This window comes from Podarcis bocagei (genome assembly GCF_964188305.1).
Source record: "Podarcis bocagei genome assembly, chromosome: 2".
Classification (NCBI taxonomy): Eukaryota; Metazoa; Chordata; class Lepidosauria; order Squamata; family Lacertidae; genus Podarcis; species Podarcis bocagei.
In genome coordinates, this window is record NC_138126.1 from 15,432,013 (window position 1) to 15,455,337 (window position 23,325).

Genomic DNA, 23,325 nt, shown 5'->3' on the forward strand with positions numbered 1-23,325 from the left:
GAAACTCAGCCCTCCAGTTTCTTTGGGTTTCCCCTTGGGCCAGTCACGTAAGAGCATAAGCAGAGCCTGTGACCCTTCTAGCCCAGCTTCCTGTTCCCACAGTGGCTGAACCAGTGGGAAACCAGTAAGCAGGATTTGAGCACAGGAGTCCTCTCCCCTCTTGTGGTTTCGCCCATCCCTGCCTCCAGTGAGAGCAAGTTCCGTAGAGGGGTACCTCTGGATGTGAACAGGATCTGTTCCAGAGCCCCGTTCGCATCCTGAAGTGAACGCAACCCACGTCTGCACGTGCGTGGATTGCGATTCGCCGCTTCTGCGCATGCACGAGTGGCAAAACCCGGAAGTCACACGTTCCATTACTTCCGGGTCACCGCAGAGCACAACCCGAAAATGCTCAACCCGAAGCTACTTCAACCTGAGTATGACTGTAATTTAATTAGGCACTTTCTTTTATCCATCATCACCATCTCCTTCAGCCAAGTGTCCTTCAATATATTGCCCCCAGATGTTGCTGGACTACAACTCCCATCATCCCCAGCCAGCATGGCCGACGGTCAAGGATAAAGGGAGTCGCTGACCAAAATAGTGTTTTTCATCCTTGGGTCCTCAGGTGTTGTTGGACTACAACATCCATCATTCCCAGCCAATTTAGCTTTTGGGGCTCCACAGGTCAGACTGTCCTGATCAGATCAGCCTCGCAGGCTAAGTTTGGCAGGTGGGTCATGCTGCCCACCTCTCAGTCACCTGATGTCACAATGAGCTCAGGTGCAAGGTGCTTTGAAGTCCCATAGTCGGGACTTCAAAGCACCTTACAAGACATTGCTTTTTTAAAAATAGGTTTGGTTCCCCATCCTGGTTTTAGCAGGGGTGTGTGGAATCCCCTACTAAAATGGAGTAAAAAAAAACCCCAAACACATTTGTTTTAGCATGCACACCCCTGCCCGATTCAGGATGTGGTTTGCATGAATTCCTGCTGAACTGGGCAGGATTTAACAGCCCCACCAGGCCCCACTCTTCAGTTAGCAAGTGCGGGAAGTGCCTTAAACCTTCCTGCTTTGACTTTCCCTACTGGGAAGAGGCATGCATAGCCAACGGGTTTTTTAACTCCTTCCTACTTCCTACCGGCTGGTGTCACGGGAAAACAACCTCGTGGGCCAACTTGAACCCTCTTGCTAAGCCAAGACTGGATGCGGGCTGGAGATTGCCCACCCCTGCTCTGACCAGTGTACTACACTGCCTTCTTACCCCTAATAATATCTTTCTTCTGTTGATTCCTCTCCAATGTAGGCTTCAGTGGGCCATTGTGTGAAGTGGGACAATGCTCCCGAGATAGCTGCTTCAACGGAGGAACCTGCCTGCAACAGAGCCATGGAGTTGCCTGCCAGTGTCCTCTTGGTAAGTGAGGAACGCAAAAAGAGGAGTCAGAGATCTCAAGCCAGGAGAGGATTTCTGAAGTGGCTGGTTCTTCCTCCTTCCCATTCAACTGCTTGCTCCTAGTATAGTGGTACCTCGGGTTAAGTACTTAATTCGTTCCGGAGGTCCGTTCTTAACCTGAAACTGTTCTTAACCTGAAGCACCACTTTAGCTAATGGGGCCTCCTGCTGCCGCTGCGCCGCTAGAGCACGATTTCTGTTCTCATCCTGAGGTAAAGTTCTTAACCCGAGGTAATATTTCTGGGTTAGCGGAGTCTGTAACCTGAAGCATATGTAACCTGAAGCGTATGTAACCCGAGGTACCACTGTAATCTATTCATCCCCATCTAGGGATGAGTCAATCTTTCTGTTTCTCTCCATTTCTTCTTTTTTCATTCTTCTCTTTCAGCCTCCACGTTTTTGCATTAGTTTGTGAATTTGTTTATTTTCTGCTTTACGTATTTCTGTGCTGCAGTGCCCCTAATATGACATACCGTATTTTTCGTCCCATAGGACGCTCCGTCCCATAGGACGCACCTAGTTTTTTGTGGGGGAAATAAAGGGGAAAAAATTTCCTTTACTTCCCCCCCAAAAGCAGGTTGGGGAAACCGAACCAGGTCGAGGAACAGCGGGATGGCGGCGCTGCACCTCCCTGCTGTCCCCCGAGCTTGTGGGGCTGGCCGATGTCTGCCCGGCGCGAGGGGCGCTCTGCTTCAGGGTGCCCCGCCCGCCGGGCAGCAGGCTGCTATTCGCAGCCTAGACATCCCTGTGGTACCTCCCGCAGGGGTGCCTAGGCTGCGGATGTGTTCCCAAAACGCCGGGAGCTCTGCTTTCAGCGCGCCCGGCGCTCCGGGAAGGAGGCTACTATCCGCAGCCTTGACATCCCTGCGGGAACTCCCGCAGGGCTGCCTAGGCTGCGGGTGTCTTCCTGAAGCCTGGAGAGCGAGAGGGGTCGGTGCGCACTGACGCCTCTCGCTCTCCAAGCTTCAGCGAAAGCCTGCATTCGCCCAATAGGATGCACACAGATTTCCCCTTCATTTTTGGAGGGGGAAAAGTGCGTCCTATAGGGCGAAAAATACGGTATTTGGTTCAAAAATCTCTCACCTACGCCTGAAAGGAGTTCCCACAAGCGCTATGTGAACTCGACATCAATTAAATTAAATTGTGGGTAAAGGTTTGAACAGCTTCTAGTTCATCTTCAAGATCATTCTCCTAAATGTGTGCGTGTGTTTAAACTCTTTAGACTCTTTGGATCTTTAAGCTTAAATATTGTCATTGGTGGAGGGAATGTATTTTAAAAATGCACATTCCCACATGGATGTGTTTTGATGCTCTCTCGGCATTCTTAAGTGTATTTTGTACATGGAACAGCATTTCCTAGTTATTGCTTTTCTGGTTGGTATGCACTGACCCTTGACCTTTTGCCCTGTTCTTATTAGGTTTTGAGGGACCCCGGTGTAAGATGGAGGTGGACAGCTGTGCCAGCTCCCCCTGCAAGAATGGGGGCCAGTGCCAGAACTCTGCAGGGATTTTCCATTGCTCCTGCCCTCAAGGTAACTGTCTGTGTGTGAGAGAGGGGGGGGGGGGGCTCATCCACACTTGTTCTGTGCCTAAACAGCACAGGTGATCAGTTTTCTGCTTGCCCCATGATCTAGATAAGGGTCCGAGCGATTTTACCTCACCGCTTTCCCCCAGAAAACCCGCTCTTTAGCAATAGATCAGAGCAAACATTAATCTGTGGAAAATCTGACTGCTGTTTGCTCCAATCTAGGGCTAAACTGTGGGTTTTCCCAGGGGAATCTGGTGTAGCGTACGGAAGTGTGATGAGCCCGGATTGAGAGAGAACGGTGGTGTTTAATTGGTAGAATATGAAATCAGGAAGAATAAGTCCTTAAGATGGGGGGGGGGATGTAGAATATTTCATAGGATCATAGAATCACAGAATCGTACAGTTGGAAGAGACTCTGAGGGCCATCTAGTCCAACGCTCTGCAATGCAGGAATTCGAAAAATTATTGTAAGCAAATCAAAACGTTAGCAGGATTAGCAGTTTAAAATAAACTGGGGGGGGGATGGAAAAGAAATAATAAAGAACAATTAGAATATGCAGCAGCAAAGGAAAACTGAAACGAACCATGGAGTGGAGGGGGAGCAGTTGGTGTCTAATGGACAGTTTGTATTTTGATAAATAAAAAACGTGTGAATTTTGTAAAATTAGAAAATGATAAATCTTATTGAAAGAGAATAGAGAGAGAAAGAGAGCGAAGGGTGGTGGGGTGGAAACAAGACCCCAAAGAAAGCGCTTTCTTCGAGGGGAAATCACGCCAAAATGGCCGCCGTTCTCTCACAATAAAAAAATGGGATGCCCCAGTTTGGTCAGGACACTTGCGGGGTATGCCAGTTGCCTACTGCAGCTCCAAGTGTTGGACCTGGTTTTTGTGTTGTCGATTTTTAATTGAGGTCTCAAGCCAGAAATTAGCACTGACTGCCGCTGAGACCGTTGGGGCCTGGCAGCTGACCCAATTTGCCCGACGATGAAGTCACATGACCTGTAGCAAGCACACTATAAGCTTCTGTTTGTTCGGGGGGGGGGCGTTGTACCTCAGAGCCCTCTGACTTGCATGACATCACATGAGGGCAGAGTGGAATTGTGGGTAAGAGAGAGAGAGCAGGGAACGTGTGGCTCGAGGCCAATGACGGTGTTGAGGCTCCCCCTTCTTGCAGGTTTCGAGGGACACCAGTGCGAGAGAGATGCAGACCTCTGCCGCGTTGCCCACTGCGGTCATGGAACCTGCTTGAACACACCGGGCTCCTTTACCTGCGTTTGCTCTCTGGGCTTCACGGGACCCCACTGCACAGAGCTCAGCGACCCCTGCCAGAACTGGCAGTGCCTCAATGGGGGCAGCTGCCAAGGGGCAGAATTTGGGTATGGACGGGGAAGCAGGGGGAAGGGTGCATGCCAGCCATGATTCCCAGATGTTGTCTACGCTAACTCAGCACTGGTTTTAAGCCCTGTTCCCAAAGGTTTGTTTTGAAACAGGGCTACTCAGGAGAATGAATTTCAGATTTCTACACACATGCACACACCCAAAAACATGCAAGCCTTCTCTCTTTTAGGGATCTTCTCTCTTAGATTTGAAATTGATTACACTTGAGATATGGGTCACTCAATTTCACGACTCTGTATTGCCCTGTGGCATCCTTCCCTAACTTGGTGCCCTCCCATTGTTTTGGACTGGAACTCTTTATTACCCCCAGGAGAGGATTTTGTCTTAGGAATGGAATTGACTGGACCAGAAAGTGCTTGGGATCTGGCCTAATCAATTTCAGTGCTCTATTAACCTGTCGTGGGCTAGGGTATCCTTCTCCCGACCTTCTCTCCCAGTTATTTCGGCCTGTGGTTCTCGCCCCATTCTCCAGCCAGCGAGGGCTGCGTTGTCTGGACCTGATGGGAACGGCACAAGCCAAAACCTCTGACAGGCACCAGATTAGGGAAGGCCAGACCAGGGGAAGCTCTCGTTTTCTTCTTCCTCCCGCCCCACCCATTTATTATTATCATTTATTAAATAAGTATCCCGCCCTTCATCTCAGGGCAGTTCTCAAGATAAATTTACAGTATAGAAAACACAAAGCACAGAATAAAAATAAGAACAAAAGCAAACCAATAACCCCCTCCCACAACACATTTAAAAGGGCATAGAATGTCAATCAGCCCATGGCCTGGTTGAAGAGGAATGTTTTCACCTGGCACCTAAAGCTGTATAATGAAGACACCGGGAGAAGCTCCCTGGGGGGGGAGCATTCCATGGGCATGGAGCCACCGCAGAAAATGCCCTGTTCTCGTGTTGCCGCCCTCCAGACCTCTCATGGAGGAGGCACACAAAGAAGGGACTCTGGGGATGGTCGCAGGGTTCATGTCAGTCCGTATGGAGAGAGGCAGTCCTTGAGGTATTGTGGTCCTGAGCCATTTTAGTTCCCGCTGCTCCTCCATGAGCCCTAGCAACATGTGGCTCTTCCCAACCGTTGCTATTTTCTTCAAATTCTGATTGCACAGATGAAGTTCAGTTGGAGCTCTTGTGCGACAAACCCATTACCTCACAACCACCACTACTGGACTTTTTTGTGATAAGGAAAGTGATTATTTATTTATTGTTGTTGTTGTTGTTGTTGTTGTTATTTACACCCCGCCCATCTGGCTGGGTTTCCCCAGCCACTCTGGGCGGCTTCCAACAAAATATTAAAAATACATTGAAAATCAGTCATTAAAAATTTCCCTAAACAGGGCTGCCTTCAGATGTCTTCTAAAAGTCAGATAGTTGTTTATTTCCTTCACATCTGAAGGGAGGGCGTTCCACAGGGCGGGCGCCACTACCGAGAAGGCCCTCTGCCTGGTTTCCTGTAACCTCACTTCTGGCAGTGAGGGAACCGCCAGAAGGCCCTCGGCGCTGGACCTCAGTGTCCAGGCTGAACAATGGGGGTGGAGACGCTCCTTCAGGTATACTGAGCCGAGGCCGTTTTGATGGAGAAAATGTGCCAGAAAGCCCTATATAAAGTTGAAAAGTTTAACAACACATCTCTCTGTCTCCTGGCAGGCCACGCTGTCTCTGCCTCCCAGGCTGGACAGGACAGGATTGTGGCATGGAGGTAGACACCTGTGCTTCCAGCCCCTGTCACCAGGGGGCCACGTGCCTGAGTCACCAAGGGGTCTTCAGCTGCATCTGCCCCAGCGGTTACGTAGGTAACACGTCCCTCAACCCTAAATCCCAGCCGGGATGATTACAGATGATTCCCCATAACCCTCGCCTTGTCCCAGCCCTCCACGACTCCCGCCATCTCTCTGCTCCCTTCCCAACCCCTCCCAGGTTCGACGTGCGAAATAGATGTGGATGAATGCACCTCCAGCCCCTGCCTCAACTCTGGATCCTGCCTTAACAGCCCTGGGACTTTCCGCTGCCTTTGCCCTGAAGGTTACACAGGACTTAAGTGCCAGGAGACTTTGGACTTCTGCTCCCCCAGTGAGTATGTAGAGGTTCATCAGCAGTACGGTGGTACCTCGGGTTAAGTACTTAATTCATTCTGGAGGTCCGTTCTTAACCTGAAACTGTTCTTAACCTGAGGTACCACTTTAGCTAATGGGGCCTCCCGCTGCCGCCGCACGATTTCTGTTCTCATCCTGAGGTAAAGTTCTTAACCCGAGGTACTAGTTCTGGGTTAGTGGAGTCTGTAACCTGAAGTGTCTGTAACCTGAAGCGTCTGAAACCACACCTGCAAATCATAGAATCATAGAATCATAGAGTTGGAATAGACCACAAGGGCTATCGAGTCCAACCCCCTGCCAAGCAGGAAACACCATCAGAGCACTCCTGACATATGGTTGTCAAGCCACTGCTTAAAGACCTCCAAAGAAGGAGACTCCACCACACTCCTTGGCAGCAAATTCCACTGTCGAACAGCGGACAAAGCGAGACGCACTGTCTGCACTACTCAGCTGATTGGCACTGATACTGAGTGCCTTTGAGGGTATCAGCTGGGGTCATAGTGATTTAGAGGTGGGGAGCCCCAGCCATCTGTCAAAGTGGCCTACAGCAGAAATTACTGCATCGCGTGGCCAGAGAAGTTGAAATTCATCAAAGCGCTTGGCAACAGTGCCTGCTATCAAGTGGAAAATCCATCTACTTTTTCCTCCCTCTCTATTTCTCTTCACCCACCGCAACAGATCCCTGCAGAAACGGAGGCCGGTGTGTAACAAAGGAATCTGCCCCCTATTGCATCTGCCCCCCAGGCTGGGGTGGCTCGCAGTGCCAGCAGAGGGCAAGCCGGAATGGCGACAATTGTACTGATCAAGCTGGAGATCACAGTTGTCAGGTGAGCAACTGCCTCCTGGGTTTGAAGAACTCCCCAACAGGAGTGCTAGCAAAAGTCGCTTCCAGACAAGCTGCTTATTCAGCATCCATCCCAATCTGCTTCCACAAAGTTTGTAGGGAGGCTCAGTGATGTCAGCTGCTTATTGAGCATTTGTTCTGATTTGTTTGTGGGGAGGTTAGACGAGCTTGCTTCCATCCAGTGTTTCCCCATCTTCTGCCATGCATTTGCCCATCACTTCTGTTGAGGACATAAGATGGTGCCCATCACAGTCTAGCCTCCTGTTCTTGCAGGAACTATAGCTTGCAACTCTGTGAGGGGTAAACTACAGTTTCCAATGTTCTTCAGTTGGTGGGGATGGGGAAGTGCTTTCAAACTAAGCCGTGTAAACAGCCCAAATGCAGGAAACCTGCTTCCCCACCCAAACCCTGAAATCAGACTGTTTGCAGTAAGTGACGGGAAGATGCACTGGGAAATGCTCGATAACATTTGCTTGACATGACGCCATCTAACTTCCCTTCAAACCAATCAGAACGAATGCTCCAAAACCAGCTGAGGTAGTCTAACTTCCCTGTGAAGTTTGTTTCAACAAATCGGGGTGAGCGCTCAATAAGCAGTGGTGTGGAAATGGAGGTAGAAGAAGAGTTTGGATTTGATATCCCGCTTTATCACTACCTGAAGGAGTTTCAAAGCGGGGAAGCAAACCCAGTTCACCAGATTACGAGTCTACCGCTCTTAACCACTACACCACACTGGAGGGGAGGAAATGTTCTTTGCGACTTTTCCTGCTTCAAATATAGTTGTCATGAATTGCCTCAGGATCTTTCCAATTGCAGTGCCTACCGAAGAAGTGTCTGAATGGGGGAACCTGTACCAGGACACAAGATGGGTTCCGCTGCTTGTGCCCTCCGGGGACCAAAGGTAAGTGGGAGCAGAGTTTAACCTTGGGCAGAAAAAGTACACAAGACCAGTGGAAGCTGGTGCCCATTGGGACTTAGAGCATCATAGATCTGTAAAGTTGGACCCCAAAGGTCGTCTAGTCCAACTGCCTGCAGTGCAGGAATCTGAGCTAAAGCACCCATGACAGGGCCATCCAGCCTCTGCTTAAAAGCCTCCAAGGAAAGAGAGTCCACCACCTCCCAAGGGAGAATGTCCCACTGTTGAACAACTCTTACTGCCAGAAAGCTCTTCCTGATGTCTACTCAGAATCTCCTTCCTTGTAAGTTCAGTCCATTGGTTCAGGTCTTCCCTTTTGGAGCAGGAGAAATCAAGCTTGCTCCATTTTATTATTATTATTATTATTATTATTATTATTATTATTATTATTATTACCCCGTCCATCTGGCTGAGTTTCCCCAGCCACTCTGGGCGGCTTCATGTGACACCCCTTTAGGTTTTATAAGGGTGCCTATCCTAGCTCCTCTCTGTCTCCTCTTTCCCAGGCTAAACATACCCAATTCCCTCAATAATAATAATAATAATAATAATTATTATTATTATTATTATTATTATTATTATTATTATTATTATTATTACCGTTCCTCATAAGGCTGGGTGTCCAGACCCGTGATCATCTTGGTTGCCCTCCTCTGCACACCTTCCAGCTTGACCAGGTCCTTCTTAAATTGTGACACACAGAGCTGGACACAGTATTTGTTGATACTTTTGTTGATAGTTTCACCCTCTCCCATTGCGAGAATCTCCTGATCTGATGTTTTGAGAAAGGAGGGGGCAGAAACTGCTCTTCTACTCTTCCGCTCCTGCCTGCCTGCCTGCCTGACTCTGTGTGTGGAGAGAGTCTTATCCACCGTATTTTTCGCTCTATAGGACGCACCCGACCATAGGGCGCACCTTGTTTTAGAGGGGGAGAACAAGAAAAAAAATTATCCCCCTTCCATTTCTCCTCCCGCTTGGCTGAAGAGGCGCTGCGCAGCTCTCCTTCTCTGCTGAAGCCAGGAGAGTCTTGCTCTCCCAGCTTCAACAAAAGAAACCCGAAGCCTCCGGAGCGCGGAGGGAGCGCTCCCTCTGTGCTTCGGAGGCTTTGCTTTGCTATCACTGAAGCCAAGGATCCTGCATCCACTCGATAGGACGCACACACATTTCCCCTTAATTTTTGGAGGGGGAAAAGTGCGTCCTATAGAGCGAAAAATACGGTATGTAGTGACTAGATGGCTGAGTGGGAGATGTAACACTCATGCAAGCCAGTAGTTCGTTAGTTTGTAGTAGCTATTAGAAATAAAAGAAGTTGTGCTTCACAGCTAGCTTCCATGTTATTTATACTCTGCATGAGTCTGGTGCTCACAATGCACAGTTGTGGGTCCAGTGCACTGGGACCTGCTTTCCAGGATTGGAAGGTCTCTGAAAGTGCTCCAGTCGCCTAGCCCAGTCGGGGCAGAACCAGTTATTGAATCATAGAATCATAGAATCATAGAGTTGGAAGAGACCACAAGGGCCATCGAGTCCAACCCCCCTGCCAAGCAGGAAACACCATCAGAGCACTCCTGACATATGGTTGTCAAGCCTCTGCTTAAAGACCTCCAAAGTAGGAGACTCCACCACACTCCTTGGCAGCAAATTCCACTGTCAAACAGCTCTTACTGTCAGGAAGTTCTTCCTAATGTTTAGGTGGAATCTTCTTTCTTGTAGCTTGGATCCATTGCTCCGTGTCCGCTTCTCTGGAGCAGCAGAAAACAACCTTTCTCCCTCCTCTATGTGACATCCTTTTATATATTTGAACATGGCTATCATATCACCCCTTAACCTCCTCTTCTCCAGGCTAAACATGCCCAGTCGCTGACAGTACTGGGTGTACTGACAGTATCCCAGGTGTGCATATGGTGGGGTGGAGCGCAGGGAGCCCAGCCAGTAGGTGGAGCCAATGACAGACAGACAGAGCTACCTAATTTCTGTTCTGTCCCCATCCTCTCCTCTGCTGAGTCCTACAGGGACAACCTCGAGACTAAGCTGACATTCAGAACCACTCTCTGGAGCGGAAGTGAGGTTGGTGGGGCAGTGCCCCCACCTGCCCCAACAGACCAGCCTCCACTGCCCATCGCAAGGAATCCGTTAGATGCAGATGTTACAGTGACTGACAAAACAGAAACCTTGCATTTTGACAGGAAAACAGTGAGGCTTCCTCATTCATCAGTTGCTCTGATAAAAACTGATGCTGTTTCCGATGAGCTCTGAGGAAAGGAGGCTCAGAGAGGCTTCGTTCTCTGAATCAGAGCAATGCTGGGTTGAGCCCTTGCGATGTCCGTGTGTTCAGTGCGTACAACCAGAATTTCTCCATCTCTGCTAAATCTGACAGGCTGTGGTTCTCAGAATTAAAGTGTTTGGCATCATGGCATCAGGCTGCTCCAATACTTATGTATATATGTATGTGCAATTGATAATAATAATAATAATAATAATAATAATAATAATAATAATAATTATTATTATTATTATTATTATTATTATTATTATTATTATTATTATTATTTATAACCCACCCATCTGGCTGGGTTTCCCCAGTCACTCTGGGAGGCTTCCAACAAAATATTAAAATTTCAATAAAACATCAGACATTAAAAAATTTCCTAAAGTCTTCAGATGTATTCTAAGTCAGATAGTTGTTTATTTCCTTGACATCTGATGGGAGGGCGTTCCACAGGGCGGGCGCCACTGCTGAGAAGGCCCTCTGCCTCGTTCCCTGTAAGCTCACTTCTTGCAGTGAGGGAACTGGCAGAAGGCCCTCGGAGGAGGACCTCGGTGTCCGGGCTGCATTTATTTATTAAATTTATATACCACCCTTCATTCAAATATCAGAGGGCGGTTTCCATCTGCCGCCCTCCAACCTGAAATGCTGTCTTTTCTATCTCCCACAGGTCCCATATGTGATTTGGACCCCTGTTCCCTTCCTGGCCCCCGTTGCTACCACGGGGGGACCTGCCAGGCTCAGGCCGAAGGATTTTCTTGCATCTGCCCAGCCGGGTACGTTGGCGAGAGGTGCCAGGGGGTGGTGGACGCCTGCTTCTCTCAGCCATGCCACCGGCCTGGTGCCCATCGCTGCCACTCCAATGAAGATGGCTTCCGATGTTTGTGCCTATCAGGATATACAGGTAAGTGTTTGCTGTTATGAACGCAGCTTAACCAGTTCATTTTTTCTTTTGTCTGTTTAATGTGTGTGTGTGAGGAACTTTTTTAAACAATAATTTTTATTTGATTTTACAAGTAGAGTTATAACAATACAAAATACATATCCATATTTAGAGATTTCTCTGAATCTCTAGAGTTCCCACCTTCCCATCCACGGGTCCTATTATAAATCTTTTCAATTGCATATTATTTCCTCATCCAAATTTTATGTCTCTCCATTTTGTCCATAATATTTTCTACATTACAAGTGTTATTGCCATCCTGCTATTGTTTTCATCTGCTTACAGAGGTATCTCAAGTAAATTATAAATGTTTCCCATTATTTACTGAAGTTTTGGTCTTCTTGGTTCCTGAGCTTTCTGGTCAGTTTTGCCATTTCAGCATAATCCAACAGCTTAGTTTGCCATTCCTCTCTGGTAGGGACTTTGTCTTCTTTCTATCTCTGGGCTAGTAACATCTGTGTGTCTGTCATTGCATACATGAAAAGTCTTTTTCTGCTCTTTTGGGATCCCGGTACCTACAATTCCAAATAAAAAAAGCTTCTGGTTTTTTTAAATAAAAGTTATTTTAACCTTTTTTTTCAATTCATTACATATCATTTCCCAGAATGCTTTTATTATCTTACACATCCCCCACATATGGTAAAATGTGCCTTCTTTTTCGTTACATTTCCAACAGATATTTGCACTTGTCTTATACATTTTTGCTAACTTAAACTAAAGGTAAAGGTACTCCTAACCATTAGGTCCAGTCGCTGGCAACTCTGGGGTTCTGCGCTCATCTCGCTCTATAGGCCGAGGGAGCTGGCATTTGTCCGCATACAGCTTCCGGGTCATGTGGCCAGCATGACTAAGCCGCTTTTGGCGAAACCAAAGCAGCACACGGAAACGCCGTTTACCTTCCTGCCAGAGCAGTACCTATTTATCTACAGTGGTGCCTCGCAAGACGAAAAGAATCCGTTCCGCGAGTCTCTTCGTCTTGCGGTTTTTTCATCTTGTGAAGCAAGCCCATTAGCGGCTTAGTGGATTAGCGCTATTAGCGGCTTAGCGGATCAGCTGATAAGCGGCTTAGCGGTTTAGTGGATCAGCTGTTAAGCTGCTTAGCTGATAAGCGGCTTAGCGGCGTGGGAAAAAGGGGGGGGAGGAAAAAACCCCGCAGGAACTCGCAAGACATTTTCGTCTTGTGAAGCAAGCCCATAGGAAATTCGTTTTGCGAAGCACCTCCAAAACGGAAAACCCTTTCGTCTAGCGGGTTTTCCGTCTTGCGAGGCATTCGTCTTGCGGGGCACCACTGTACTTGCACTTAACATGCTTTCAAACTGCTAGGTGCGCAGGAGCTGGGACTGAACAACGGGAGCTCACCCCCTCACAGGGATTCCTTCCTATCGGCAAGCCCTAGGCTTTGTGGTTTAGACCACAGCGCCACCCGCATCCCTTTTGCTAACTTACAAGGAGTCAAATACCACTGGTACATCATTTCCATATAATTTTCTTTCAGCATACATGCTGAGAATTTCAAGTCAGTTTTCCATAACCTTTCCCAGCCTAAAAGCTGGATAAAGGTAAAGGGGCCCCTGACCATTAGGTCCAGTCGCGGACAACTCTGGGGTTGTGGCGCTCATCTCGCTTTATTGGCCAAGGAAGCCGGTGTACAGCTTCCGGGTCATGTGGCCAGCAGGACTAAGCTGCTTCTGGAGAACCAGAGCAGCACACGGAAACGTCATTTACCTTCCCACCAGAGTGGTACCTATTTATCTACTTTCACTTTGACGTGCTTTCAAACTTCTTGGTTGGCAGGAGCAGGGACCGAGCAACGGGAGCTCACCCTGTCGCGGGGATTCGAACCACCGACCTTCTGATCAGCAAGCCCTAGGTTCTGTGGTTTAACCCACAGATATTATGCCCCAAATCCCTTGCCCAGTGTATCATTACAGATTTAACATACTCATCCTTTGTATATGAGGAATTTAACTACTCTAGCTTTACTGTTCCTCTTTTGACTGCTCCTAGTGGTGCTGCAGTGAAACTGCTAGCACATCCCAGAAGCTAAGCAGGGTCCAGTGTGGTTTCAAATTGGATGGGGGGGGCACATGTTGAAATTCCTGCATTGGGGGGGATTGGACTTGATGACCCTTGGAGTTGTGTGTCTAACTCTACAATCCATGAGTCTATGAAGCATCAACATGGCTAACAATAAATGACAAAATAAATTGCTGAACCATGGCAAAATTTACAGGAAGAATCAGAAACCAGGAAGAGGAGGTCTTTAATGGGGGAAGTTATAATTTGCTTGAAAAACTATTGTAAACAATTACACACGTTGGTGGGATTGACAGAAAACTTGTAGTAAAATTTTGAACTATGGAATGATAAAGGATTTATATTAAGAGTTATGAAAGCTATACAGAGGGGAAAATCATTATATTAAGTTCCACAATGGGGGAGGGAAGTCAAAGGGGGTTATATGTTTATGTTTTTAATTCATTTGTTTATGTAAAATAGAAAATGCAAATAAATAAAGGACAAGACATTTATAACCCACCCCTCTAAAAACATCAGCTAAATCAAAAATGCAATTTTTTTAAAAAAAATGTTTTCAGTTTTTTCCACGACTCAAGGAAGAGTAAGGATCTGAGGTGGATTACATACGGAAGGAAAATTTCAGTAATAACAAAATAAAACACCCATATATATATATATATATATATATATATATATATATATATTCTTTTTCCCCTCCACCCCTGTCCACAGGTATTCTTTGTGAATCTTTGATTGATAGTTGTCAGTCAAATCCCTGCCTCAATGGGGGAAGCTGCAGCGTGGTGCCGGGTAACCCTCTTGAATTCACCTGCCACTGTCCACAGGTATGAATGGGGCTGAGGATTCGCAGCCAGTCTGGGGGGGGGGAGGGGAGGGTTGTTCAAATTCTAAAGTGGGTGTGCTCCATGTAGGGATGGAGGCAGGGATACAATTCTGTTTATGCCTATAAAGTGATCGTTAGTCAAAACTGCATACAAAATAATAATAATAATTAGGAAAAAATCAGGTCCAAATGCAGATGAATTTTCAGGAGAATTTTTAAAAAAATGTGGAGAACTGGCTTTCAGATTTGGAAAAATGAGAATCTTGGAAAAGCAAAATGGACAGATTTTTGACATCTCCAATACCAGGTCTTAAGCATGCACATAAATCATAGCCTCTAACCTAAAAACAATTTCAAGTTACCGCAGCTGATAACTGTTGCTGGACCCTGCAGCCACAGCACCCTGCCTTATGGCCGATCAGGCAATCTGTTCAGTGCAAGAACACTTCCCAAAGAGGGCATGTTGTTGTTGTGTGACTGGCACCCGTCATGTATGCCTAGTCTCCATTATGTCACTGCTATCAAAATGCAGGCTGCATTCCTTCCCCACCCACTCCGTCAAAAAAAGAAAATGTAAAAAATCTAGACTTACCCTTTTCCGATGCCCAACACGCCTATTGACCAGGGGTCAGCATCCTTTTTCAGCTGTGGGTCGGTCCACTGTCTCTCAGACCATGTGGTGGGCTGGACTATTTTTTTGGGGGGGGGGGTGAACGAATTCCCATGCCCCACAAATAACCCAGAGATGCATTTTAAATAAACGGACACATTCTACTCATGTAAAAACACACTGATTCCCGAACCGTCCGCGGGCCGGATTGAGAAGGCAATTGGGTTTCCCCAGCCACCCTGGGCGGCTTCCAACAAAATATTAAAAATACATTGAAACATCAGTCATTAGAAACTTTCCTAAACAGGGTTGCCTTCAGATGTCTTCTAAAAGTCAGGTAGTTGTTTATTTCCTTGACATCTGATGGGAGGGCGTTGCACAGGGCGGGCGCCACTACCAAGAAGGCCCTCTGCTCTGAGAGGTGCCGGAACTGAGTTCTAGCTGGAAAAAAAGCCTTGGCAGTGCTAATTAATTCTAAATGTGCCATCTTGTTTCCAGGCTCAAATAACTGTGGAACTGTGGAAGTTTTTTTTAATGACCTTTACTTCCCCACTCATCACTATCTAGGGTTATGATGGAACCACCTGTGAGCTGCGAGCCCCTCCTTGTGGATCGCTCCACTGCCACAACGGGGGAGTTTGCATCGCCCACCCGTCCGGACTGTGGTGCCTGTGTGTGGAAGGGTTTTCTGGACATGACTGCCACCTCCCCCCCTGCTCCTCGGGTTCCTGTCCCACCACCAAGGCCAGCACGAGCTCCGAGTGCCAGCTGGTGGCAGGAGACCAGCGCTGTGACCGGGCCTGCAGCTCCCCCGAGACCAACTGGGATGGCGGTGACTGTTCCCTGGGGGTGCTTGATCCTTGGAGGTCCTGCCCAAAGCAGGAGTTGTGCCAGGCGGCTTTCCGGGACGGCGTTTGTGAGCGCCGCTGCCATAGCGAGGACTGCCTGTATGACGGATTCGACTGTGCCCCGTGGAAGCCTTGCAAGTGGGTCACTGCCAAGGGGTGTGGCAAATGGGGGGGTCTGTGGGGTGGGGAGCGGGGTCTAGCATTGGCCGAGTAGGACAGAGGCGGCCAACCTCTTAGGGCCGATGGACTTGTTTGCAGGCTGTAGAAACCAGTGAAGGCTGGCATCTTACTTAGTAGTGGTTCCATGGGGTGGCCCTGGCTGGCAGATTTGCCTTCCACCTGAGTCTCAGCAGGGATGAGGGTGGGGGCAGATGACAGGAGCGAGCCAGCAGTAAATCACACTGTGCAAGTTGAAGTTAACCCTCTATTAGCAAAAATGGGATCTGCACAGGAGTATCAGGCCTAATGAGCACAGCAACCCATCTCCAGCAGGTGTGAGGCACTGTGGTGTAGTGGTTAAGAGCAGTGGACTCGTAATCTGGGGAACCGGGTTCGCTTCCCCGCTCCTCCACATGCAGCTGCTGGGTGACCTTGGGCTAGTCACACTTCTCTGAAGTCTCTCAGCCCCACTCACCTCACAGAGTGTTGTGGGGGAGGAAGGGAAAGGAGAATGTTAGCCGCTTTGAGACTCCTTCGGGTAGTGATAAAGTGGGATATCAAATCCAAACTCCTCCTCTTCTTCTTCTTCTTCTTCTTCTTCTTCTTCTTCTTCTTCTTCTTCTTCTTCTTCTTCTTCTTGCTCCCATGAAGCAATTGCTGAGACTGAAGGTCCCCCGCTCCCTCACCACAGCTGCCCTCCTCTCCAGGGTTTCCCCCAAGCAATCTGAGACTGTGCCTGCACGAAGCTTAACTTCTCCTCTGCCCCTTTCATACCTCTCCGGGTTCTGTGGTTTCCAGCAACTTGGCTTTCAGAAGCATTGCTGCTTCTGTCAGTGGAAGGGAGAGCATCTCCAGCTGCTGCGGACACCGTAGAGAGCCACTCCCTGACAGTGTAGACAGTACCGTGCTAGCTGTAGCCATGGTTTGACTTGGTTTAAGGCAGCTTCCTGTGTCCCTGTGCACTTAGCATGTGGCGTGTGTGCCTCAAGGCACACATAGAAATGGATCTGAGGGTGGCAGGGTGCCAATTTCTCTCTCCTGGCAAAACAGAGCCAGGCACTTCCTTGCCTGTTCTTAAAAATCTAAGAAGGACCCGGCTGGACGAAACCAAAGGCCCATCTGGTCCAGCGTCCTGTTTATCACAGTGGCGACCCAGGTGCCTCTTGGGAAGCCCACGAGCCGGACGTAGGGACAATATGGAGCTGGTTTCCCTACTGTTTGTTTACAAAAGTGCCCACCAAGATGCTTCCTTCATGAGAAGCTTACAAGCCAAGAACTGAAATAGACAAGTGTTCTTCTCTTGCTTGTCCTCATCAGTTGATATTCAGAGGTAGACTTCTCTTGAACCTGGGGGTTCTATTTTGAACGTTCATGAGGTTCTGTTTTTTTTAAAAAATCCACAAATGGCTACAAAATGTAGAAAAGTGAGGGACTAGCAGATCTTCCCATCCCAATCAAGGTTTAGTGGTATAGGTGAAAAAATGTTTTATGCACCCACTTTCCCCATGATATTCCTCACACGACGAACTTTTCCTCCTCAGCCCTTTCTATGAGCAATATTGTCGGGACCACGCTTCAGACGGGCACTGCGACAGAGGATGCAATGAGGCCTCATGTGGCTGGGATGGGGGAGATTGTCGCTCTCATCCTGACTCACTCGGGAACTCCGCCTTGGGCCTGGCTGTCCTGCTTCCCCGCAAGGACCTTCCCCATTTCCTGTATTCTTTGGCGGTGACTGTGCGGACGGCGCTGCAAGTTCAGCAAGATTCCCAGGGCAGGGAGAGGATTTACCCCTACACGGGAAAGGAGTTGCTTGGGAGCAGGAGCAACTGGACGGAGGTTCAACCTGAGACTTTGGAGGAGACTGTTGGGTAAGAGAGAGCCTCCCTTTCTCTCTGTCTGCACCAATCATTCCACACCATGCCAGACCTCTTCTTCCTGATTTCTAATTACAGTGGTACCTCAGGTTACAGACGCTTCAGGTTACAGACGCTTTAGGTTACAGACTCCGCTAAGAACAGTTTCAGGTTAAGAACAGACCTCCAGAATGAAGAAGATTGAGAAAGTTTTTGCCATCTCAGCATAGTTCATCAATTTTGTCTGCCACTCTTCTTTGGTCGGAGTTCTACCATCTTTCTATTTCTGGGCTAACAGAATCTGCACAGCTGTGGTTGCGTACATAAATAGTTTCGGGATCTCTGGTCCTATGATACCTAAAAGAAAAGCTTCTGGTTTCTTAGGGAAAGTTTTCAATATGTCTTTTTCAGTTCATTATCTATCATTTTCCCCGTCTCTCGAGGCCCAGGTCTGCCTTTTAATGCTTTGTGTTTCTAAGCATGTTTTTTCCTCCTTGAGCTTTCCCTACAAAAACCCACTCTTTGAAGCTGAATTGGAGCAATCGTCAATTAGAGTTTTCTATGGATGGACGTTTGTTCTGATTCAGCTCTAAAGCACAGCTTTTTGTGGGGGAAACCCCATAGCAAAAAACAGGACGCTTGGATGCAGAGCTTTAAATCGTGGGCCGTGCCTGGAAAGAGCAGAGGAAAGGCAAGTGTGTACCTCACAGAGCTGCAGTTTCGAGGTCCCTGGGAAGAAGGGTTGCTCAACTATTTCGTATTTATTTTACTTTGCATTTATTTATTTTTGGCTTTCTTGTCATTTGTTGCAGATTTACCATCTTCTTGGCCGTGGATGGGAGCCAGTGCTCAGGGCAGTGCTTCACATCCCCCCAAAGTGTCCTGAATTTCTTGGCGGCCTTATCAGCCAAAGGAAGCCTCGAGTCCCTGGTGCCGTACCCAGTGGTAGCTGCCTGGGTCGAGTCTGCGGGAAATGGTAGGTAGCAGACACGCTAGGCCCGAATTCCTTAGAGTTTCAAGCAGCGGTTCTCAACCTGTGGGTCCCCAGATGTTGTTGGACTACAACTCCCATCATCCCTGAGCTCTGGGCTTGCTTGCTAGGGCTGATGGGAGTTGTAGTTCAACAACATCTGGGGACCCACAGGTTGAGAAAGGCTAGAAGGGAAAAGAGAGCCTTCCTGTCTGATCAGAACAGAGTGGAGTTTCACTTCATACTTTTCCTTCATGGAGATCAATATGGGATACACGGTTCTCCTCCTGCCTGTTTTCATCCTCACACGAACCCTCTGAGGTAGACCAGGCCGAGGGACAACGCCTGACCCCAGGTCGCCCATTGAGTTTCTCTTTTTATTTTTCTCTTTTTGTTTGCATCTCACATAGTTATGCATTTTTGAACTTTCAATAAAGATATTACCAAAAGGAAAAAAGTTCTTCCTAACGTTTAGAGTGTGTGATAATGTTTTAAGTCTGTTTTGTGGATGCGACTTTACTCTTTTTTCTTTTTAGAGGCAAAGCAAGCAGGGAATCTGGAAATTATGGCATATCAGGGGGGAGGGAAGAGGCCCCCTTGCCCCTTACCCAAAGGATAGCCACAAAAACTCCAGTTCTATTTTGCAGAAAACGTTAGCTAAGGGGGTAGTTTGATTCAGAATGTGCTCCCACTCCAGATCAGGGCCCTCCCGCCATTTTCTGCTGGAAACCCCACCTCTGGCCTGCTATTTCTCCCCCCCCCCCCAGTTGCTCTTTACAGCACCGTTCAGGTCAAATACCAATGGATCTTTACCAGATAATTCTTGCCAAACCACAATTCCCATATTTAGAAGGAAGCCGTGCTTAGGAAACTGGTATGGAACTGATATAAATCGGTAGCGCAGGTGGGATTTGGTGAGGGGGGCTCCTGTTTCACATTCTCTCTCCTCCCCACCACCAGATCCCCAGGCCTCCGTTTCCCATTTCTCGGGGCCTCTCATATACGGCGTTGGTGCTGCCGTTGTGGTCATAGCGCTGGCCGTCTTCCTCGGAGTCTGGAGGATCCGCCGGCCCCAGAGGCGCGAACATGGCTCCCTCTGGTTCCCCCCTGGATTTGCTCCACACCAGGCCAAGAAGCGCCGGTGCCGCCGGGACCCGGTGGGAGAGGATGCCATTGGGCTCAAGTAAGTATGAAAGGCTTGGCACCAAACAATGAGGATGATTTGGGTACTTATTTGCTTCAGTGGCGGCTGGTTGCCATTGGGCGGAAAGCAGGGAGGCTGAGAGGTAGTTGTGCCAAAGGCAAAGACAAACAGAGCATCCTGATTTGCTTAAGGATTATATTTGCTCAAGGGGCGATTAGATGATGCTGCAACAAGCCATTCCGCCCCCCAAACCTCATTTTCCAGTGCATTATCCTTTTTGGGCAGAGGCAAATTTAGGAAGCACAACTGCTTCTGTCACACTGGGCGCAGAGTCTCGAGGCACCATAACCTCGATGTAGAATGAAAGGTGAGAGGCTGTGGGGAGGCCACTGCTGATATTTGAGACCCCCAAAGTCTGCCAATATTTTGGGGAAAGACCTCTCAATCGATTCTCATTACGCCGCCTGAATTTGCCAGTATGTGACATTGAATGCTGCCTGCAAAATAGTGTTACACGTCCGCAAGCCCCCCGATCTGTGAGCGGCGCACAATTCCAGGGGTTCCAGGCGCTTCCTCAGGGTATGTGTTTCCTTTTGGAAAATGAGGCACAGCAGAGACTGTGATGTCTTTATGATAGATGGTTTGTTTCCAGAGGCAGTCAAACGTTTTGGCTCCCGAACGCTGCAAACCCAGAAGTGAGTGTTCCAGTTTGTGAACGTTCTTTGGAACCCAAACGTCCTCCACAGCTTCTGATTGGCTGCAGGAGCTTCCTGCAGCCGATCGGAAGCTGCGCTTTGGTTTCCAAACATTTTGGAAGTCGAACAGACTTCCGGAACGGATTCCGTTCGACTTTCGAGGTACCATTGAATATGAAACCTGAGCTTGCAATGGAGGGGTTCACTGCATTGACATCCCAAAAGGGTCTTGCTCCTCCCATTGCCACAGCTGTGGAGTCAAACAGAAATCAAATATTGTTCTCAAACATTGCTCTAACTCTCCAGTCTGCTGCTTTACCTCTAGGTCACATCACTGCTCTCCAATTCTTTTTTGCCTTTTTTCTCCTTCTCCCTATCTGTGAGTTGAGGGAGGGCATTTGATGTCTCTTACAGATCCCTTTCCTTTGTCCTCTTTACACCTCACCAGGGAGCTTGACAGGCTATTCCAAAAATCAGAAGCCTTCATTTGATTTTAGTACTTGCTGGATCCAGGGATTAACACCGCAGACTCATAACAGCAGCAGCCGCCTGGGATCTCTCCTTATTCCTCTCCATTTCTTTCCCTCTCTCCCCACGATGCAGACCAATGAAGCCGAGTGCTGAATTTGTAGATGACCCCGACATGTGCTCCAGCCCCCACTTCGATGGACCTCTGAACTATGCAGATATGGAGGTATTTGGGGATGGGGAGGCAGTGCTGCTGCTAGGATTTGGATGGCAGAGGGTATGTCCAGAGCCCTACAGGCAAGGCCAGGGCCATCATAATAGCTTTAAAAAATAAATCAATATATTACAGAGAACCTCACAGAGTGTTTGTTGTGGGGGAGGAAGGGAAAGGAGAATGTTAGCCGCTTTGAGACTCCTTAGGGTAGTGATAAAGCGGGATATCAAATCCAAACTCTTCTTCTTCAAGTGTGGCACCATAGTTGGGCCATAGAGAAAGTGGTGGGGATGAATATGTCCCCTTTTACTTTATTTTCCCCAACGAAGGGACAGAGAAGGGTCACATTTGTTCCCATCACACTGCCAGGTAAGCAGGGACGATGGGTGACAGGCAGGGTGCAGAGGGTGGCAGAGGGGAGACATTCACAGTCGCAGCAGTGCCCATGTTGTTGGTCCCGTTCCACTAGCAGGGACAGAGCAAACTTTTTATAGCCTCTTTGGTACAGGGTGATGCAGATGCCGTCTCGATCCCGGACCGAGGCCAGTCTAGGCCAAAGAAGCAGGTGCAGTTCAGCACACCGACCTCAAGCCAGGAGAAGGACCCCAAGCCGAAGGCCGTCAAGACTCAAAAGCCAGGTAGAGAGGGAAGCAGGCCTTCAAGGGAAGCCGTCAACAAGGCAGGAAGTCCTGCCCCTGGACTGGATGTAATAAGGAGAGATACTGCCCATAGGGCTGGTCTGAACCAGGGGGGAGGGCAAGATAAATATAATATTATATCATAATGAATTACATAATAATAATACTAGGAAAGATTGCCTTGCAAACTCGTGTATATTTGCCAAAATTGCACACATAAATGTGTATGATGGGAGAAATTTGCACTAAAAGGCTAACAATTTTTCATGAGGGGGCTTTTCTCCTTTTAAAAAAATTGACTTAAAAGAAATATTGTTTAACTGAAAATGGAGAAGACATGGACTGAAAGTCTTAAATAATTTCTTTTTTTAATGTAACCGGCAGATGGAAAACCAGAAGCCTTTTTAGTTTTTCTCTAATGCTTCTTTTCCTTTTCTCGTTCTTTTCTCTCTCTCTCTTTCTTCTTCTTGATTCGTTATCGTATTGAGGTTTTTAAAAATAGAAATCTTACCAATAAACCCAAAAATAGATAAATAATTACGCTGACAAACTGATGAGGGAATCTGGGGAACGGAACTCAAGATTGGGAAAATGAGAGGCAGAGGGAAACTGAAACGGACTGACATCCCTAGTTACAAGTCTGACCTTCACGAAATGCCCTTTTTTTATCCCTCCAGTTTGTGGCCTAACCCCCATGATGCCCTTGGCCCATTCTCCTGGATTGGACCTGGAGGGATCCTGGGCAGAGGGGCAGAAGGGAAGCCCTGGAGAGACGCCCCTTCACTTGGCAGCTCGATTCTCCCGTGCTGATGCCGCCCGCAGGCTCCTGGCCTCCGGCGCTGACGTCAACACCCGTGACCAGTGGGGACGGAGCCCCTTGCACAGCGCCATCGCGGCCGATGCGCTGGGTGTATTCCAGGTGACTAAAATAAAATGGAGGTGCAAGGGTGAAATGACATCACACTCCCAGAAAGCCTTCTCCATACAAACAAGACTCTTTGAACACAGAGGACAAGGCTATCATACTGGTCACAATGACCATGTTTGCTCCCAGTGTGGTGCAGTGCTTAAGAGCAGTAGACTCGTAATCTGGTGAACCGGGTTCGCTTCCCCGCTCCTCCACATGCAGCTGCTGGGTGACCTTGGGCTAGTCACACTTCTTTGAAGTATCTCAGCCCCACTTACCTCACAGAGTGTTTGTTGTGGGGGAGGAAGGGAAAGGAGATTGTTAGCCGCTTTTAGACTCCTTCGGGTAGTGATAAAGCGGGATATCAAATCCAAATCCAAACTCTTCTTCTCTCTCCACTATCAGAGGCAATATATGCCTCTGAAGAGCACTCGCTGGGAATCGCAATTGGGGAGGTGGGTGCACTTGGGTCCTTCTCTCGGGCTTCTTGGGGGCGCATCTGGTTGGCCACTGGGAGAACAGGATGCCAGACTAGGTGGGT

The 23,325-nt window shown here is 48.2% G+C and overlaps 1 protein-coding gene across 2 annotated transcripts in view; it reads left to right on the top strand.

Annotated features, from left to right (window-relative positions):
• Positions 1 to 23,325, top strand: part of NOTCH4 (notch receptor 4) — a 76,878-nt gene that overhangs the window by 50,060 nt on the left and 3,493 nt on the right. For both annotated transcript variants that reach the window (XM_081181735.1, XM_081181736.1), the window contains exons 8-23: positions 1,285 to 1,392; positions 2,849 to 2,962; positions 4,133 to 4,334; positions 6,001 to 6,146; positions 6,271 to 6,423; positions 7,125 to 7,273; positions 8,107 to 8,191; positions 11,140 to 11,373; positions 14,164 to 14,276; positions 15,453 to 15,871; positions 17,434 to 17,763; positions 18,561 to 18,724; positions 19,679 to 19,901; positions 21,161 to 21,251; positions 21,748 to 21,877; positions 22,555 to 22,796. In XM_081181735.1, the coding sequence (XP_081037861.1) occupies positions 1,285 to 1,392; positions 2,849 to 2,962; positions 4,133 to 4,334; positions 6,001 to 6,146; positions 6,271 to 6,423; positions 7,125 to 7,273; positions 8,107 to 8,191; positions 11,140 to 11,373; positions 14,164 to 14,276; positions 15,453 to 15,871; positions 17,434 to 17,763; positions 18,561 to 18,724; positions 19,679 to 19,901; positions 21,161 to 21,251; positions 21,748 to 21,877; positions 22,555 to 22,796 (2,903 nt within the window). The remainder of the gene's footprint in view (positions 1 to 1,284; positions 1,393 to 2,848; positions 2,963 to 4,132; positions 4,335 to 6,000; positions 6,147 to 6,270; positions 6,424 to 7,124; positions 7,274 to 8,106; positions 8,192 to 11,139; positions 11,374 to 14,163; positions 14,277 to 15,452; positions 15,872 to 17,433; positions 17,764 to 18,560; positions 18,725 to 19,678; positions 19,902 to 21,160; positions 21,252 to 21,747; positions 21,878 to 22,554; positions 22,797 to 23,325) is intronic.